The sequence below is a fragment of the Lathamus discolor genome, chromosome 4 (assembly GCF_037157495.1).
Source record: "Lathamus discolor isolate bLatDis1 chromosome 4, bLatDis1.hap1, whole genome shotgun sequence".
NCBI classification, from domain to species: domain Eukaryota; kingdom Metazoa; phylum Chordata; class Aves; order Psittaciformes; family Psittacidae; genus Lathamus; species Lathamus discolor.
Genome location: NC_088887.1, coordinates 84,212,983 through 84,234,151, shown reverse-complemented (window position 1 = coordinate 84,234,151; position 21,169 = coordinate 84,212,983). Strand labels below are relative to the sequence as shown.

Below are 21,169 nucleotides of genomic sequence, written 5' to 3'. Positions count from 1 at the left end.
GATGGACACAAACACATACGTCACTCACAGTCTTCTAGGTAAATCTTGCTGGCTATTCATCTGAAGATGATCTGGAGGATACCAGCTTGAGTGCAGACTTCAAGCTAGACACCCTAGAGATCCACAGGTACAAGGCACACTTGTATTCAAAATACATATGCCATCACAAATGTCCTAATGTCACGAGGCACTTAGCTCTTTGTGGGTTTATTTCTGTATTGATTCCTACTTGTTGATATGGCGTCTTCCTCCCATGCTCGATGCACAATTTAGAGTTCATCAAATCACTATTCTCAATATGCATACATACTAAATGAACTGCTACAGAAGAAAAAACCCTTTCAACAATTTAATCTTCAGTTAAGACCAATGTAAGTCTATTTTCCCTGATAAGAATTTCTATCCTCCCCATGTCGTTCTACAAATCCTGTAGGGTTTTTTTTCCCCACAACTAGAAACTAGAACCAGATCCTTTTCATCATTCATGTAAACAGTACTACTAAGATTGGTATTTGAAATATAGAATAACAAAACTAGCCAGAGGCCATAGGAAATGCAGCAATGACATTTATTGGAATTTCTCCAGGCATTACATGAAAAATTTTGTAAGTGAAACAGAGGATAAAGCACATTCAGTGTATCTATCTAAAAAAAAATTGTATCTGAACAACCTTGATTCTTTGTAATACACGCTACCGCAGTTCCTGGGATTGGTTTGGTATGTACACATCAGCTAAAATCCACTCTGAACAAAACCGCAAACAACTGCCTTTCCACTTGGCATTTTCCCACCTAGTACAATACAATATTCTTGAAATATCTAAACAGATTCCACGTAATTTTATACACAGTATTAAGACCTTTCACCCCAACTGTAAAAACAAAGACTGTTAAGTAAATCAGTATCTGTAATCAAACAAAACACGGTGGAAGTAAAAAACGACAACAAAAAACCCCAGGAGACCCCAAGCCCCCAAGTCCCAGAGCAGCGTGCAGCAATTCAGCATTGTTGCTCCTCACTTGTATGTTAACATAAAGCATAACTTAGAAAGCAGTGATACTCAGTCCTTGCTTCCTAAATTGGACAACCTTATGCATAAAGACACTGCTGGATTTGGCACTTGGCTTCATTGTTTTTCTTACTAAAAAGATTAAGTGCTTCCTGAAATACAGTATAAATGGTAAGAGATAACATGAGCCACTGTAACACTCAATTAACAGTTCAGACATGCACTCCAAAACACGTGTCTATTACACATTTGTCTAAGCCTTCTCAAAAATTCCACTTAAAAACATTGTCAAATCTATATGCATCTTTTTATACTTTTATAAACATACCTTCTCCCTTGAAATAATCAGAGCTTACCTCACCTTCTGCTCAGAACATACAAATTCATGACTTTTGTTTCAAAAAGAAGACCACAAAGCAGTATTAAAACAGGAATAGCCTGGAAAGCATTATTAAAACTGCACCTGTACTTCAGAATCCCCTCTGAAATGTATATTGACTGCGTGTGTGAAAACTGAAAGGTACATAATATTTGAAACTTGCTTGGTCCCTCTCATGCACTTCAGCTCAACTTTCTACAACCTGCCTCAATTTTCTCTTCAAACAAAATTCAAGAACAGCTTTCTGGCTCCCACTACAATAAGACAAGGCTTCTTGCAGTATTCCTTTGGTTAAATGAGAAACCCTTAACGCCTAACTCCTACGACAGCAAGTCTTCTGCGGAAAATTAACATCAGAATAAATACCATTCCACAGCCTTGCTTCCTTCCTCCTGTCATCATGACAAAGTCCAGGACAGGTGGAAGCAAACAGGCTGGGATGGAAGTAGCAGTCATCATTAGCTCTTGCCTTTACAAGTTCTGCGAGTGTGTATAGATACCTGTTTCTTAGCTCTGAGTTACGGAGGTGGAGCTATGACGTAATGTTTTTTGTTTCCAGTTTAAACATGCATGTGGAATTACAGTGCTGACTGGTACAGCCCAGGCGGCGGATGGCACTAGAAACCAAGTCATGATACTTGTTCTGCTAATTGGTCTGTGCACACAATGTCAGCAGAATTAAAAGAGAGGCACGCATGAGTTCACACAGATTTTCCACAGGAGATGTGAAACATGCTGCTCTTTGGAGGGAAAATTACATTCTTTTTTTTTATTTCAAGTATTATTCAACATACATATACATAAAGACACTCTTCTATCCTCGTTTCACTACAAGACAAGCATATCCAGAGTGAATCTGTAGATCACCATTATCTTGGCTTTGACTACTTGAATTTGTAATTTCCTTTAGGCAACTCCAAATATACATCTACTCATCATAATTACACATGAGAATCCTTTATTTTCCCCTTGTGATTTATTTACATAATCATAAAAAAATTAATAGCCTGAATTTGCATACTGACATTTGAAGGCCCATCTGTAGCTATGAGTGTCCCAGCACTAGTTTTGGATAATACCACTGCCTATTGTTAAGTCCTTTGAAAGCAGCATATTCAACTGTTCTTTCCCTTTATTTTGAAGAAATGCTGCCTAGAAAACCTTGGTTTATGGCTTACTCCTTATTTTATTATTTGGGTTGTAGTTTACTTCCTTCAGGAGCAGTTCACAGTCAGACAATGCTTCTGCTGGCAAATACTTCACTATCTGCTCTAGAGTCTTTTGGTAAGTTATCTTCTCCTGTTCCAGGGACTGAATTGCAGTCTTCATTTTGTTCTCTCGAGTCAAAATAGTCTCCAGGCTGGATTCCAAACTTTGAATTTTAGCATGAGCAACCTGTAAATAACAACATTGAAATAAATTGAGATGCAATGAATAACTGAAGGGTAGAGATATTTTGAGAAAAAGAAATCTGAATCCAGAAAGGAAAGTCCAAGGAATGAAAAAGGAGTTAAAAAATATGTCTAACAAGTAAATCACTGTAACTGAGAGAACCGCTCAAATGCATAGTCTTGCAGTTAGGAGACTTCTCATGCGCATTTAAAAAATCCACTCCGTTAGCTGAATCATAGAAATGCCCTCTCCATGAGTTTGTAGTCTTAAGTCACTTACCTGTAGCTTCTCCAATAAATCCATGTTTTGTCTCTTCAGATGACTGTTTACCCTCTCCAGCTTCTCCAGAGGTTCACCTTCATCACAGGGATTCACATTTTCCTGCAGCTCATCCTGAAGGACATGGTACTCTACTTCATAGGCATGGAGCTGTTTTGAGATATCCATCTCAAAAACCTATCATAAGAAAAAAAGCCATTTTTAAATAAGCAGAGAGCACTTATTCCACATGAATGTCTGGCTAAGAGGCAACTCTGATGGATTAACTTCAATGTTTTTTCCTGTTCCTCTCAAAAAATATTTTAAGGGTAAATCTACAGAAAGAGCAGTTTAGCATCTAGAGTTCTAACTGTAGTCAGAATAAATCATAGACTTCAGAATTGGGTCATCACTTTTACAATTACCAAATACCATCTCTTACTATGAGATGTAGCAGTAGAAAAGTCTTATTTAATCCAATAATTTTATAATATGACCAAGTCTAATTTACAATCTCTTGCTCAGAAATATTAAGTTCAAGGAAAAAAATTTAAATTCAAGTCTCACCAGCTTGTGATGGGAACAGGATCACACAACGAATTATAATAATACAGGAGTTGTCTGATCTTCACCCTCAAAACTGGATCTCCTGACTCCAAGTGCCAATTTATAGTCTTTTATAAAAACACCCTTCATGGTTACAGTTTCCCTGTGCTCTGTCTCTGCATGAAGATACACTATTTTTTTTATTGTGTTGCTTTGGTGACACAGCATTGCGAAGACTGTGGAACTGAGCATCAGGCAGTGATGGGACCATATGACTCCTATCTGTTTAAACATTTAGTCACAGCCTCTCAGCTTCTGAAAAGTTACCAAATAGTTTAGGCTAGGAAGTGAAACATGTCTACACTGACATTAATTCTGTTCCTTGCTCTAGAGATCACAAAAGTTACACCAACAGAAGACAAACACAGATCCCACAAAACAAGTTCTGCATTGTATTCAGTGTTCTTCAGGTAATTCAAATGGGGTAAAATTTCAATTTACATATGGTGTTCAAGCTGGGCAAGTGTCATTTTCCTCTATGTAGCTAACTGGTAAACACTTCCTCTGTGTATTACAGTCCCGCATAGCACCTAATTTTTTTTCATTATCCACCATAAGAGGACAGTCCTGGGAATTACAACACTGAGACAGCCAAACAACTCCACTTGCAGCTGGCCTAGGGAGAAGCAGTACAATATAGCAGTCTACACGCGAATGCAGAACCAGAAAGCTGCTCAGCACGAGAGCACACCACAGGCAAGCAGGCAACCTTCTAGGAGCTGATCTGACCTGAATGTATCCACTTCCACTCTGCTCAGGCAACATAACCTATTCTTTCTTCAATCAGACCTGGCTTTGCATGAAGCCACTTCTATCATGTTCACCACAGCACAATTGCTCTGGAACCCATGCAGACCATAGTACAGAGATTTAATTTCTAATAGTATAAAAACCACTGAACTACCACCTCTATCATTGCCAGAATCAGTGGATTGTGAAGATAGACACTGAAGTGCCTGATGCAGGGTTAGTGTGGCAATCACAATTGGTGCAATGAGGAAATGAAGATTTTGATGTCAACTAAAAATAAATTCTTAACAGACAGTACATGAAATGTTCAAGTGTTAACCAAGCCATAAGAATGCATCAGTGTCAACTGCACTCCTGTATACGGAGATGATTTTCTACAGCCCTTCTATTGTATCCAAACTGCCACCTGAAAGGGGGAAAACTGCTCACAGGTTCATAGTTAAGGTACTAAACAGAGGCTTATTTTCAATTTTCAGCTTCAATGCAGAGGCAGATGATGTAGAGTGATGAAGATACCAGCCTCTGACAGTATTTCACAAGAAGCTTTTCCTAAATCAGGATCTGTAGTTCTTTGTTTATCTTCCATTCTTGCTCTTTGTCACAAAGTTGCAATGATACTAATGAAATAGCACCATTGCAGTACTCCTTTCCCTTACCCAAGAAAGGCAGGGATCAGTCCTAAGGGGCTTTTACCTCTGGCACAAAGCACCTGCCAGACATGATCCTTCCAAGGTCAAGGCTGAGGTGAGAAGGGAAATTCCTAACTTGTAGGATTTTAAGTTGGAGGTATCAGAAAAGTTCCTATGGAAGGACACCAGCCCTGTGCAGCCAGAAGTTTAAAGGATCAGGAGGAGAAGTTGCTGTGATGCTGCCTCTTCCCATTATGGCAAGTTGTGCTTCCAGTCATAAATGGTAGCATGGAGCAACAGCTGGGTTTAGGTTTGGAAAACAAGCTACTTTCATTCTTCAGATGGTGACATGAAATTTATAAGCAAAGTCATGTTTTCCCAATAGCTGGGACACAAAAGAACCTTTGCACTAAACCCTGAGGTTGCAACTAAAGTCTTGCTAAAATTGCAGTTCAAAACCCACTGAAATTAGCTCATATCCTATTTCTCTACAAATTACTGACAAGATGGCACCTTTGCATTTCAAACCAAAAGGAACATACCGTGAAGACTTTTACATGTACTTTAGGTGTGATCCTAAAGGGGATGGAGGCTTGGGAGGAGTAAAAAGAAAAGCAACCTTACCTGAGTAATAATTTTTTCCATTTGAGGCTGAGTCATATCTGGAACAGTGGTTTTAAGAAAATCAACAATGTTCTCAAAACTCTCGCATCCCATTATAGATGTTTCTTGACTGCTAAGTAGGCTCAATGCTACTTTAAATATGACTTCCGTTCCTTGAAGAAAAATAATGTCTAAAAAGAAAAATCATTAAAATATCTTGAAAACGAGAGCTAGTCTTTGATAAATACGCATATTTGCTTGGATGTTTTTCTTTCTAATCAATCATACTGCAGATTTATCCAGTTCAGATGTGCAATTTCATGTCTTATTTCAATAGGAGGTTAAAGCATATAAATGCACTTCCTGTCATCTTACAGGTATGAGAGAACATTAAAGAAAATACTGCATACTTGTTATGTCTGTAATGGTTATTTGCAATAAGCATTTCATTATTGTCTGCTGTAGACTTCAGACTGTTAACTAGCTGCTAACCTTTTAAATGCACTTGTGCATGAAAAGCAATTGGGAAGTGGATCACAACACAATATACTGACTGTTTCCTACAGGCAAAAGCTAGTCCTTAAGAAATGGTCATGTAGATTCCATAACCAATCACACTCTTTTTGAAATCCATGGTAGAGATCACATTGGCTGTAATTTAAGCCCTAAACCCTTACTTTGAGCTAAATTACATAAATGTGAGGGAAAAGTCCAGGCTCTGCAGAAATCAGTAGAGAGAGACTGCACAGAAACTGGAATCTTGATCAAAGTTAACTAGAAACGCAGTCCTGGTATCAGTAGTGGACTTGAGTTACTGAGATGAATGGAGCACACAAGCAGTTCAAATAAGCCTCCTGTGCTGTTGGATCTGTCACATCACCAAGAGCAGGGCTACGCAACTGAACAAACTCAGCTTCTGATCCTGATCATGAGAGGTCATCCCCACGCGAATCCAGTATCAGTGGGTAGTACCAGGACACTGGTGAGACAGCCATCTCACTTGTACACAGTTCCTAAGTCTCCCTTCTCCAGTCTGTAGTGCACATTTAAACAGCATAAATACAAGTATATAATTTGTGATGGGTAGACATTAACCATCTGTTCCTGGTATGTGAGAATGGCCTATAAGACACTGATGATACAGGAATCTAAAGCATTAGGAAGTACAACAACATAATTCAGTTTTAAAATGGGAACATGCCTTGCTCAGCTCATTTGCAGAGAGAAATGAACATTGACACTCCCCACCCTTAAAAAACTTGTGTTCCAAATTCAAAGCCTACTGAAAACAAACAAATCACACTTTAGGCTTGAAAAACAAATCAATAAGGAAAAAAGACCCCAAAACGCTCAAATGCCTGAAATCCCACTGGGTAAGAGATGTACCAATCTGAAAAATGGATACACCAATCATTTGTTTACCCAAACAGCAGTCAGAAAAAGTCTACTGTAAAAGGAAAAAAAAAACCTCTGTAATGGAGAAAACACTAGGTTAAAAAAAAAAAAAAACACAACAAAAAAAAGGAAAAAGAAACCCCAAACCAACCAGCCAAATCTCTGTTACCCCCAAAACCACACACAAACAAATAAAAAACCTAACTCCAGTAATAAAACATGAGACAAAAGACGGGCTGAATTTCTTAAGGCAAGACAAAAGGTGTCGTATGAAACAAAACAAATGTATAAAGGTCTGATTTAAGAGGAAGTACATATGCTCCTGGATTCTTGATGTAGTTTACTAATGTAAAACTTAAAAAAAAAGAAAAAAGAAATTAATTAAAAAAGCTGTAAAAGTAGACATTTGATTAAGTTTGCAGCTCTTATTGACAATAAAAGAATACAAAACCAAGTACTTGACATGCCGACACGGTAAACACTATAAGGCACAATCAATATTTAAGCTTCTGTACTAGAAGTTATCTGAAGAGCAGTATATAATGAAAAAATTATTGAAATGGAATAAGAGGGCTAGGAAACCATTCAATATATACCTGAATACCTGAAACAGCCTTGATGTTCAAGCTCACTCGAATTTTTATTAGAAAGCCCTTTAAAATCAGTTATTCAGAAACTCATTCTTGAAAATCAATGCATTCTTTTTTCAATTTGAAGTTCAACAAGATGAACTTTTCTACAGACATAAACCGAATGCTTGATGCATAAAATATATTTGCAACAATGAACTTCCTGATGTTCATACTTCACACTGTTATTAGCCAGAAGTATGTTGGCTAGTAACAGCAGACATATTTAACTGTTCAAGTCTGTTTCAAAGAACACATTTTGGTTATGCTCTCTGAAAAGGAGCTGACAGCTCACCACGAAGAGTGTTGCTACTTTCCACCCACAACAGTCACCCCAAATGTCCCTAGTATGTAGAAAACTACTCCCTGAGAGTTTCAAAACACAATGGACAACATTGTTGTGTTTACTACTGCAACAGAAAAAACTTTCTTACCAAATACTCTGGCTACAAATCCTAATGGAAACTGAGATGCGAACAGTGTAAGAAACCACGGTGCAGCATAAAGACTGGGACTGATTTCATTTTCTTCAAGATGATTATACAAGTCTCTGTGATAATCATGAAGAAGCCTTGACAGCTGATACATCTGAATCTACAATGCATGAGGGGGTTAGGGAGAAGAAAGCAGAGAAAGAAAAGTTTAGCTTTACTCAGTTTTCCAAACCATTCACATTTCACTCGAGGGAAACTAAAAGCACAGATGGCACTGTAAAATGATGATTAATTGTTGCCTAGGGCCTCAGGCAATACCTGATCATGTATAAACAACCCACCCCTAAATAATTAAAACCAACACTGTAGCCAATAACAACAGTTTGAACCTGCTTATTAATGAAGTATCATTTCAGTTACACAGGCTTAAGGAAGAAAAGAATATATTGATCTAACTTTCTCAACAAACCGGGACTTTCAGTCTTGCAACAATGAAAGTAGGTTGAACTATTTCTGGCTAAATTTACGCATTTCAGCTTTCATCCTTTGAATCCTGGCCTTCTATTTGCTGCTTTTAAAGCTCCTATGTTACAATGATCACTTTATACCGCTTCTGTACCCACAGAATACATTAGATATGGTAGGTCAATAGAGATGTACCACATACATATTTTCCAACACACCTCTCATATGCCAGTGGTCCAGAGTAATTTAAAATACTGATGCAAAAAGTGTTGCTACACAACCTGCAAAAGGTTGCAAAGCAAAGTGGTTAAAAGTTTCTATTCATTACTAAAAATATCTCTCTGTGGCAAATCGTTTCCTTGCTGTTTCAATATTTTATATTCCACAGTAAGTCACTCACAGCACAGGGCAATGCTTCTCTCAGCAGAATATGAGAAAGAGACAAACATTGATTAGCTGTCAGGTCCAATTTTGCTGTCAATGGTATCATATGGTTCAGGTGAATCCATTCCTCAACGAAGAAATGACATACTGGATCCAGCTACTTTCCTACTTTTAGTGGTCATGATTCTTCCCTACCAAAACCTGACTGCACTTGAAGCTATCTATCAGTCACCAGTGTCTGCAAGCAGACAGATCAATCCTCATCAGGCAAATCAGCTAAATTTGTGCATGCACGTGAGTCCTTGCTTAAACTGCCAAAGATACTAAGTACAGTTTGGACAGAGTCACCACGAAACACATTTATGTGTGAAATTAGGATAGTATCACAGAGGCAGTAAACCAACTGGATGAGTTCGTTATGAACTAAGGATCTAGATTACTAGTTTTTCCAGACAACAATTATAAATCTTAGCCAAGTAAATTCTCATAATCCTAAAGAAACACCCAATTTTTTTCTCCTACAGGACAGAAGCTAATTCTGCATACAAACTTGTGTTTCAGTACTGTAAACGCAAAAGAATTTGAGTGCTATACTCCTGTTAAAAATCAAAAGAAAGGGCTACCTTCAGTAGCCTAGTTTGTCTTGAACAGACAAAACTCACACTTTTGTCTAGAATGGAATTACTGCCTAGGAGAAACTGTGGGGAAAGAAAGGTCATGTCACTTAAAGGGCAAACAGTGCTACAAGCAGTAAGCCTTCTGAAACTTTGAAACGTGTTCTTTGTAAGAGCTTTTGAAAATGAAAGTTTCAGCCTCATTTAAATCAAAAGGTGAAATCCTGGACGTCTGCATGCCCTCAAATTATCAGATGCTACTGAAAGCCTGCAACTGCAGTATAATATACAAACACTAGGAGAGCATCTTGTGGGGGGTGGGGGGGAACCCAAACCCACAAACATGCATTTATCACACTTTGATGCCTACTGCTTCAACACATATGGGGGGGAAATGGGACAGGGAAGAGGTACAATGATGCTCTTCGTGGCTGTACACCCTTGATTCATCACAGCAAACTTATTATAACATACTTACATCCACACTAAAAGACTCCTCTTTTTCAGTTTTAGAATAAGCACACACAATTTCTTTAAATACAATCTATTCTATTGTTTTGGACATTTGCCAAATAAGCACCTGAAGTGACTGATCATGAAAGTGGACTGAACTCCCCCTTAAGTTTTTATTTAATTGTGTTTACCATGCAGGGAGCATGAAAAAAACCCCCAGATTTTTGTATCTGCCTCTTATTTTTTTTCTTTCTCCACTGTGGATTGCAAACTTTAACTCAGCAGTCGTATATCCCTTTATAATATTAGGGGCTTATAGCATACAGTCATCTAACTCAGCAGACAGCTGCATCTTAAGGTGAAAGACTTCTTAAACTCTAAACCCTGAAATTTATACAGATCTGAAACATTTTCTGCCTCCTTCTTAAGCAACCTTGAGTATCTAGCTGTTAAAAGACTAACATTGCAGGGCATTCATCGTTTCATAAGAAAACTAAGCAACTGAAAATTCATCTTTTTCTCTCTGTGTTGAGGGTGGTGGGGCAAAGGACAATGAGAAAAAAAGAGGTGCAAATGGTAAGACAGAGAAGCTCAGCTCAAATGCCTGTGGAGTACACTGACTGGCCACTGGGTGTCACTATTGATTCGACTTGGAGTCACAAGATTACATTAATTGCTCAGGGACTGAAGAAAATTATAACCATATTGATTTTTAAACTCCATCTATACAGATGCAAGCATAGCGGGGTTTTGGCATAAGGAAGAGAGAGAAGTGAGGAAAGGGAAGAGCAAAGTAGCAGAGAAAGCAGAGTTTCCAAACAGAAGATGACTGGGACATGTGACAGGAAAAGTCTGCAAGTTCCAAACTTCTCTGTTTGCAAATTGAGAGGCAGAGAGGGGTCCAGTAATAATATCTGCATGCACCTGACAACCTCCAAAACAGCATAAGAAGCTTCATAAGGCCCTGGAGAACATGAGTAACCTCTGAGAGCTCAAAGCTCATTTCAAACTCTGGTTTGCTTTAGGAGAAGGACTGACTTACCTGTAGTGACATCATGTCTGGCCTGTACTGTTTGCGGAAGCCAAGGTCATACATGAGGAATTTCAGCATTTCAAAAGCCTGTTCTTCACTCATATGTAGAAGCAGCACTCCAGCTACAAAGCTGATACCTTGACAGTAACCTACTTCTTTGTCCAGCAAAGAATATGCTTTCAGGAGATTAAAGAGCGATAGCTGTCCTGCTCCCAGGTGGGCAGAAAAGTAAGGATGAGTAGGAAATGTCCGTCCTGAAGTAAAGAAAGAAAAGTAGTTGATTTAATTCTTCCCAAAAAACTGCCTAGATCCATCTGACAAATACCACTGCTCTCTTCCCATAGACCATTTCTCTTTGCTTTCCTATGCAAGTTGACTTTAGTCTGATCAAACTGTATTTTGCCATACATTTGTATTTTATACTATATCTATTGAGCTCATTTAATATTCTCATCTGCATAGAACTTGCAGAAGTGACTGCTTGATTTTTCTTTCCTGATAAATGTAGAAGAGCAGAAATACAAACAATATAACCTAAGAAATCATCTGCTTAGAGGACACTAAGTGGCATAAACAGAACATACCCTGATGACACAGAAAGTGGTGCTGATAAGGCAGCATCTATCTCCAGCAACAGCTTCTATTAAGACTGGCATCTTTTCACTCAAAGACAGACAAAACAAGTCGGAAAAGTCCCCCAGCTACAAACAGACATACCTAGATCTACAAGGATGGCATGCTGTTGAGCAGTCAGTTGCTTGAGAAGTTCTTTGTAAGAGACGTCAGGAGGCTGCTGCTTGTTGGGCAGCCTGTGTCTGACTCGATGTTGCACAGCCAAAAACTGCCAAATTTCTCCCCGACGACTTTTTGGTACACCTGCAGGTCAGTCAAGAACAAGAAAGCTAAACAGTGGCATATTTTTAGTGCTGTAATATAAGAATTTGCTTTGTCATAATCTTGGCCTGTTATAATCTTGGCTGAAGCACTCTGGAGGATCCCATGCAGTTAGTCAGCTGATTCAGTTCAGTTAACGACAGACAGGTTACAATGAAATATTATTTTTAAGCATCTGTAACACAGACATGAGATTCCATGGAGGAGGGCACAGTTGTGCAAGCAGGCTCTACATTCGCATTACAGTAACAAAGCCCTCTGGTTCGCCTTCTGACCTATAGCTAGGCCACAGAAGATCTGCTTCAAGCCAAAATCCCCAGCCTTTCACTCAAGGATAAAAAGAACAACTGAAAGACCATATTCCAGACTCTACAGCATGTGGTCATTCTGACTCTCTGGAGCTTGGTTGTGATTTCCCTACATTTTGGCACAACCCACATTAAACATTTACTTACTGCCTTCTTAGTAAGTAAAATCAGAGCATCTGAAACTCAGAGTCAATTGGAAAGGAGCCAACTGACTAGAAACCAGAAGGGTAGTGTATTAGTTGCAGAAGCTCAATGTATGTTGTAATAATACAGGGGCACAAGATGCTACTTGCAGGAGTATGACTATACATGTTTCTGCACTACTGACATGATAAGCTGCAGACACAGCAGAACTATTTTCTATTTGGCAGCAGGAGGTGGGCGCATTTGTAAAAAGAAGGCAATCTTTCCATTATTTTGTGCTACTGGAAAAAGTTTATTGCTGGCAAACTTCCCTTGGTATCAAAAGGGAACAAAAAAACCCAAATCTTCAGGCTCCATAGTTAAAAGCCACCCTACATAAATACCTTCTTTCAAAGTGGAATGAATATCTTCCATGTCACATCGGATTTTGGCTCTGCAGTTTAGTAACTTCTTATCCCAGACATTTATGATATCTTTCTGACATGTACCAACTTCATCATAGTCCAGTTTTACTTTTCTTGATTGGAGCTCATCTCTGCTTGCTAGAGCACAGAACACAAAGGAAGAGCACATGAAAAAACAGAACATCAGGAAACTACAAGAGACATCAAATACGCAAACTGCATTCAAGTCAGATATATCTAACTTAGATAATAACTTAGATAAATACACCTTTTACATTTATCAGTTAATAGCTGAGATGAGGCCAGTCTTTTGTCATAAGATGCTGCAGGTAACAGCTTCTATTCCTGTGCCATGAACATTAGGAATTCATGAAGTATGTGAAAACATTTTTTAAGGCTTGGGGCAAGAAGAAAAAACCACTCAACACAACTTTACTACATCTGCTGCTCTTCTTCAAACTGTAACACAACCCTTGATCCTTTTTCTCTTCTTCATATTGAACATTGTGATTGTTTTGGTATGGAAAGTACCAAACATATGAATGTCTATATTAGAAACTTAGGCAAGCAAGCTAGACAAGTCTTCTAAACTGAAGTCTGTCATACTGGTTCCAGTTTTCACATATTCCTTAAGAGTGATAAGAGCTCACGGTACTGCCACCTGGCATCATCGGACTGACTAGAAGTAAAGAGAATGAACCAACATGAACCATATGCAGAAGCACAAAACTATTGTTGCTATAAAGTTTGCTGCATAGGACTACCTGGCACAAAATATTTATTCCAGAGGTCTCACTATTTCTGAAATAAAACTGCACTGTTACTCTGAATTTCATGGAGGAGCAGCTTTCATTTCCATTATTGACAAATTAACTGTGGTTATTCTTTATACATGATACAGAAGCAGAAAAACAATTCCCCATGTTTGTGTAAAAAACAGGAATGAAGACCTGAATGTGTCTTAATTTACCGAGATAGGATTAATTATCATTGGACTGAATTACACATTTAACAACATTATCTCTGAAAGCTGCAATTGAGTTTATCCCAAATTTGCCTTGATCCACGTGCAGTACTTGCTCTTTGCAGGAGACTGTCCTTTTACAGATGTGCTCCCTTCCCCACCATTACCTCTAGGTGAAAGCAAACTCTCATTCATGTTTTTATACAATCTCACTTTGGATAGAGCCAATACTGGATCAATCCATAGGATCACTGCCTACCCCCACTCCAAAAGGGAGGTGACAAATTATTTCCAACACTATATGTTACACATTTGAGACTGCAGCTATTCAGGATTACAGGGGGCCTTGTAGAAGCAGCAGCATGCTTCTATAAAAATGGGAATGTGATCTCCCAGCCAAGAATGTGCAGTCCAAAAGGGGCAATTTTAAATGCTACCCTATTGCTGTATGATTTCATCTTCTCACAAGCAGTACACAACAGATTGAAGACAACAGTAGCATATTTCAGTGTGACAATGAACTCCAAGATTAAGTGCATGTTATAATTCACTGAAAGGTACTGTGGCTCTGCAGTCAACCCTAGTGAAAGTCACCAAACTTGCCTGTTTATCATACTTGCCCTACCTACTTATGCCACCCTTGGTTATTTGCAACCATCCTTGTTAATATTCTTCCTAATCATTGCTAGGTGGCCTTCTACTTTTTTGTAGTTCTTATATTTCTAGGTAATCTACTGGAGAAAGTAGTTTATAGCTTCTCAGAAAAAAAAGAATAAATAAATATATATAAGCAAGTTGGTGCAATTCACAGAACTTACCTTCTGTAAAACAAAGAGCTAATAGTATTCAAGTCTCCTCGACAGCAAAAGAAATAGGAAAAGAGGTTCTATTAATATTTTGTAAATAAAAATCAACAAAACATTAACAGAAAACCACTACAACCAATTCCACAGCAATTCCAATCTTAAACCAGTCATATACAGCTGAATAAATTCACAGCTAGGAACCTGGCTTCATGTAAAGAAACGGCTGCATTTCTGGTTTTACATTTCCCATTCCCAAGATCTACACTGAATTGTAAGCCAGGATGCCAATCATTGCCTGAACCAGCACTTGTTTGGAATGTATCAGTTCTGCATATGTCCTGTCCACAAAAAGACCTACATTACAATAGCCTATGGAGAGGCACTAAGTTTACTTTTCACCCTCTGAAAACAAGATGGTGAATTCTAGCTAGCCAGTGCAGCAGTTTTACTACGAGTACTTACAGACCTGCATACAAGAATGGAGACATGCTCTCTGAAGCACAAACTATGATGTGGGCTTACGTGTTAGTGCAACTTTGGAGTCTCCACTGCTGACACCCCTGTTTTCACCACGAATGATCAGGCAGGAAGAACTTATTTTCTACCTCTCTGTCACAGAATGGAAATAACTTACTGAGTTTTAAGGAACTAGGCTGATTTAACAGTTTTCAGTACCTCTCATTTGTCCCTCAGCAGCTCATACTACCAGAGAGAGTAATATGAAACTAGTCACTACAGCAGATGTCCAGGCTCCCCACCCCACAACAGTAGAGTCACCATTTGCTAAAATAATAAACGAAATTTTTTTGACTGAAGTTAGAAAAGACTTCTCTGAAAGCATTCCCTATGAATCTAGGTGTTTCCACAGAAGCATGTGTCAACAGGGAGACAAACTGTAGGGACAGTGCAGACAGAAATACACTACATGTGTAGGGAACACATTCAAGGATGAAGACTTGTTAGGGACATGGAAACACTTCTGTCCTGTTGCTTTTCTTTCCTCTCCCTGCCTTCTCAGTAAGCATCACTAAAGAATGATAAAGAGTTAACTGACCTTAACAAGATCATTATATTTTGTTTGAAGAATCAGACTACCACATAATGAGGTTATAGACCAGACAGGAGAAGATGAGGGCAGCAATTGCAGAGAGGACATCTGAAATTTTCAACTTGCACTGAAAGCAATTAGTCTGTTATACTGAAGAACTTCTATGATCTAAGATAGACACTGCATTCTATTTTTCATTTGAGTCGTGACCAGTCATAATAATGAAATATCAGCCAAAAGATCAAGCAGCTTACAAGTCAGCATGGCCAACTTCAGACCCCTCAGAACAGCAATCAATTATCAGTGTACAGTGCTCAGCTTCCAAAAATAGATCTTTCTGACATACTTCAAGAGCCAGTTGCTCAGAAGCCATATTTGGATACAAATATTTATAAATTACCACTATGATGTGGCTAATGAAGGACAGAAAGCCTGGACAGAAAAGCCATGCACTGCAAAGGACTGAAACAAGACACAGAGGGTAAGGTTTACCATACCTAAGTGTTCACATGGCATCTGTTCCCCTGACTCCACATCAGAATTCCTGGACTTAGCTAGAACACAGACTGTAGCAACCTTTGCCTAACATGCATTAAAACATGAAAGGTTATCACTTTCCTCTTTGATTAAGGTGACTCAGCAAGAGTTGGCAGGCAGACAGCGAGCCTGGTAGACTGTGAGACAGGACTGGGCAAAGACATTTTTTTCTAGCACTGTTAACCAAAAAGTTTAAGAACCACATCTCTGAGGGGCCCAACACCAGTATGGTTTTCATCTCCAGGCAGCAGAATTTATAATAGTTTTTAGGGGTATTTTCTAAATAGCTAACCTTCCAGCTTCTGGTTTTCTTTTTCCATTCGAAGTAACAGGATTTGTTGATGGATGGCTTTTCTCCACAGACTTTGCAGTTCTTCTGAGTTTTTCTTCTCTCCAGTTTTATCTGGGCCATCCTCATTTTGCAATACTACAACAAGAGGGTCCTCTTCCAGGGGTGGAGCAAGTGGCGATAATGGTAACAGTTCACTTCCATCATGACCATCTGCAAAGAATCAGAAAGTTACTACAGGAAACTCAGATTGTTTGACATATCACAAAAATCTGTGTCACAACAGAACAAAAATAGCTGTCTTCCACATTCAACAGTGAGGTGCTGATTCCAAAGACAGAGAAAATGCAGTTCAACAGTAGAGAATTATTTTTAACCAAGTGTTTTATTTACATCAAAGCTGCATTTAAGTAAAATAAAGCTAAATAAAGGGTCACACAGTATTTCAACCCTTTCCCCTATGAGCTCCTTCTGGAGTTACATGGAGGTATTTATCCATAAAGTCTCCTTTACAGCTGAGCTTGTTTACTCCTATGATTTACTACAGCTTCTATACTAAAAGCAAATTTTTCCACCTACAGTGCTAAGGTGCACTGTAGGCAGTGCTACGGCACCTTATGATCACTAAATATAGAGTCTGTAATTTACCTATGGTTGGGAATCCTGTCAACAGGTCTTTATCAACACAGCAGGATTTCAGGTATTTCAGGGGTTTCTACCTTAAATGACCTAAAGCTGTGAGATTTATTAACACACTCCACAGGTGCTGTTTGCAGCACAAAGACAGGGCAGAAAATTTACCATTTGTTTGCATTTACCAATGCAAACATCGCTATTATGTAAGCAGGCTGGGGTAAAAATGTGCTAACTGTTAAAGAGGGTATCTTTGTCAGCAAGAGGCAGTTCTTCATTTCCTTGCTACCAGCGCAGCTGTGGCAGATGGCAATTTATCTGATTTTGACGACAGAATCCTCTGTTCAAACCAGCAGAGACCTACAGCCCACTAAGCGCAATGGATCTCTAGCAAGGTTCTAGCAAGAATATTGTATTAAGCTGTTTCCCTTCTCCCTTTCATATTTTCACATTGCAGTTAACTACAGTAATAACTATTCAGTAACAACTGCTTGTTTATTTTCTTTAAAAGCACACACAGACCTGGATGCTGCATCTTGGAAGGAGATTTATTCATAGGTGAAGCTACCTGCAGGAATATTCTCCGCCGCCAGGAGATGCGGCGAGGTGTAAGCGCAGCCCCCGCAGCATTTAGAGATTCACTGCTGCAGACAGTTGATGTTCTTTTCTTTCCCTCCCCATCACTGAAGGAAAGAAAAAGCAGATCAGATGATCAAAGTCAGTCATTTTTGGAAGGGAAAAAAAAACCCTTATATGAAGCCTGTCTAATGGTCAACCAACCCTGCAGGAGCATTTGCTGGGAAGCTCTAGAAGGCAAAGTGTGCTATGTGTGATCTTCACCTTGAATGCAGAAGTGTCCAATTGTTTCCCTGTAACACAGTGCTGTGAAGTTTGCATTACGTATCACCAGGGAGAACACATAGCATTCATACAGTGTTTGGCTGGAAGCTCAGAATAAAAGCTAAACTTTATGGAAAACTAAGAGAAAAGGTTCTGTTTTGCCATACATTAGTCTTACATGGGCGATCTGATGTAATACCCCTAAAAAAAGCACAAGATTCTGCTTTAGCAGAGCACAGCACTCCATTTGGTGCCACTTTAAATGGCATGATGAGCTCACAGGTGAATATTTCACTGGAGGCAATATTCTGGCCTTCTCATGCAGTCTCTTCCATACGCTTCAAGAAGTGGACAATTCACGTGCAGAGTTAAAGCCCAACGTCCCCCATGTTTCATCAACATCTCCAGCTGAGGGAATAGAGCCTCTGCAAACAGGAAGAATTCTTAAGAAAAGACCCTGTTCTGACAACACACAGGCCTAAACATCTATATGGGAAACACACTGTAAGATCAACTAGCAGAAATAGTCCAATAATTAATTCCAGTTTTTAAATGACATTTTCCACTTTAAGAAAAAGTTGCTAACTCAAATTCAAGAAATCTCTTAACTACTCTATAAACTGCAGACTACGGAGCAGAGACACTGGGTCAAGGCAGAGGATGAGTATTTCTTGGATTATACAGTTCCCCTTACAATGACCTGAAAGCAGCTGGATCTCCTCCCCAGTTGTCATGTACAAATATATTTACACAAGAATTTTAATAGCAGCTTATTCTGATGGAAGAATAAGGGAAGCTTTGCCGGGAGGTCATTTTAAGAGGACACCAAGCACGCCTCTCTACTGACTATTGCCACAGGACAGGGACAGGATATTTAATTTTTCGTAAGTATTTGAGCCACTTTCAGAAATATTACAGCATTTTGCATTTGTGTTAGTAAAGTAGATGCACAGATCTCTCATAGCAGTGGGTACATTGATTATTTGCCACAAATCCTTCCATGCAATGTCAACAGTGTCACATACAACTACAGGCTTCTTAGGAAGATAGCATCAAATATGGGGAGCTGTGTCTGCAACTTCTTCTCAGGGAAAACTACTACATCAACACAGCAGTAGCTACCGTCAAACCTTCAGGCTGTGAAGAATTTCCATGCTACAGTGCAAAGTCCCTAGAAAAAGTTAGAGGAAAGGGAAGCCCAACATGGTAAGGGCTCGCTATGTTTTTAGTGGTCAGTCAGTTGCAGATGATCACAGTTTGCCAGCTGCAGCCCATCTTCCCACATCAGGCTTGGACTAAAGGAGACGCAGACTATGAAGTATCAGCTACACCAGTCTACCAGAAACTCCATCTTGATCGGCATTTTTCATATCACATACTCTGTGTTGAATGACAATCCACCAAGCTAAACTTCACCTTTTTGGTGATCAAAGCTGTCCCTATGCTAATGATCTACAACAGCTCCCTGACATCTGTAAGCCTCCGTGAGCAAACTGCACTCAGTATCATACACAGGTATCAAACCACGCTTCCATATCCTGGCACAGGAATAATCATGTCTTTAAGTTCACCTAGCCAGCATTAGGTACCACCTCTGCTCCCCTATATAAAAGCAGTGCTGTGTACTAGAAACCCTGGATAAGAGATAGTCTAAATTCTCCTCTGCTCCTGATTTATTTTCTACTGTGCCTCAGTTCCCTATTCATCATACCGTTAGCAGGTGGTCTATTAGTAGAGCCCCGTATTGCACTAACCAAAACAGCAATAGAAAACTCTGTGACGATCTTCTTTGGTAAACTTTTACACAGGCTTTGGTAATGGGGTAACCACTGCTTGTGCTAGCTAAACAAAGACTACAAAACCAATACTGAACCTAGAGGTGCTGTTTTCCAAAGGTATTTCAGTCCAACAGCTCTTGGAAATAAGGTATTGAGTTTGGATATATTAATCATTATAGCTCACATTTCTATAAATAACTGTAAAGGAACTGCTTCTCGCTGTTTCAAGTCTTACATATCACATGTTAGAACACAAAAAACCTGAGTCATCCCAAGGCTTACTAAATGGAAGCTACATAGCAAGGGAATGCTTTCTTTCTACTGATAAGTACAAAAACCTACATTCAGCTACTGTGCTCTTAAATATGGAGACAGTCCTAGGAATGCTCCATCCCTGGTGGTGTTCAAGGCCAGGTTGGACAGAGCCTTGGGTGACATGGTTTAGTGTGAGGTGTCCCTGCCCATGGCAGGGGGGTTGGAACTAGATGATCTTAAGGTCCTTTCCAACCCTAACTATTCTATGATTCTATGAATAGTGTTCAGTTTACAGTAGTAAAATTTACAGGAAAGTCAGAATAAAAGGGTAGCTATTTTGGGGTATGAAACAAAGCTGTTTACATCATTTGAGTCACAGAGTTTAGAGTGGGATGAGTCAGTCACATGTGCTACCTTGTGAAGTGTGTAGATCATACAGTTCTGAGGACTGGTATTTCTGTTATTAAACCCTCCCTTTTAAAATTCCCCCGCTATTTTAAGCAGCTAACATTAATTAACTGCTCTTGCAAAGAGCTGTCTGATGAGTGATTATAGAAAAGCTTTTGAAAGTCTCATGCACACATCTTCCCGTATTCAATGGAAGGCAACAGTACCTGTGAACACATCAAGATTTAGGAAAGGGAGCTAAGAATTTTCATAATTTCAAGACAGACAGACCAAGTCCTAGCTTAATATTAGATCTGAAGATGTGAAACAATATCCTACAGAGTAAAAGCAGGAAGAAGTTGGAGTAGAATAGCAGTGTCTACTACCCTGTGGTGAAATAGTTCAGAAGGTTGGTGCAAAAAAAAACAGATGAGTTAATTCAATTACATATTCCCCACCTTGAAAGAGGAATTGCACAATACTTACTCCTTAGACTTTACCATCTTTCATACACCAACTTAACTGGCTGGCTTCACTTTTTTCATACTTGCAAGATTACTTCAGGTTCTAAGGTAGCTGTGGATTTAAGTAGCCAGGCAGGTAGGTGCTCTGCTAAGACAGGCCAGCAACACCTCATTCAGTTCCTCTGAACAGGGTGTGGATAAAGAAAAAAAGTATATTTGATCATTAGCTATCACTTCCTGCAATATGAAGATATTTATTAACGCGAGAGGAGAGACTGTGAGCAAAAGCAACTCCAAAACAACAACAGCAACTTCTTAAATGGAGTTCAGTCATTGCTACTGAAAAGCAGAGCAGAGTTTTCACTAACTCCCAACCTGGGGAAA

The 21,169-nt window shown here is 39.1% G+C and overlaps 1 protein-coding gene across 3 annotated transcripts in view; it reads right to left on the bottom strand.

Moving 5' to 3' along the window:
- Positions 1 to 549: 549 nt before the first annotated feature.
- Positions 550 to 21,169, bottom strand: part of TBC1D4 (TBC1 domain family member 4) — a 104,093-nt gene continuing 83,473 nt past the window's right edge. For all 3 annotated transcript variants that reach the window (XM_065678107.1, XM_065678109.1, XM_065678110.1), the window contains 9 exons: positions 17,584 to 17,744; positions 16,432 to 16,641; positions 12,764 to 12,922; positions 11,752 to 11,910; positions 11,044 to 11,288; positions 8,086 to 8,245; positions 5,649 to 5,818; positions 3,061 to 3,237; positions 550 to 2,784 (listed from right to left, as the gene is read on the bottom strand). In XM_065678107.1, the coding sequence (XP_065534179.1) occupies positions 2,557 to 2,784; positions 3,061 to 3,237; positions 5,649 to 5,818; positions 8,086 to 8,245; positions 11,044 to 11,288; positions 11,752 to 11,910; positions 12,764 to 12,922; positions 16,432 to 16,641; positions 17,584 to 17,744 (1,669 nt within the window). In that variant the 3' untranslated portion in view covers positions 550 to 2,556. The remainder of the gene's footprint in view (positions 2,785 to 3,060; positions 3,238 to 5,648; positions 5,819 to 8,085; positions 8,246 to 11,043; positions 11,289 to 11,751; positions 11,911 to 12,763; positions 12,923 to 16,431; positions 16,642 to 17,583; positions 17,745 to 21,169) is intronic.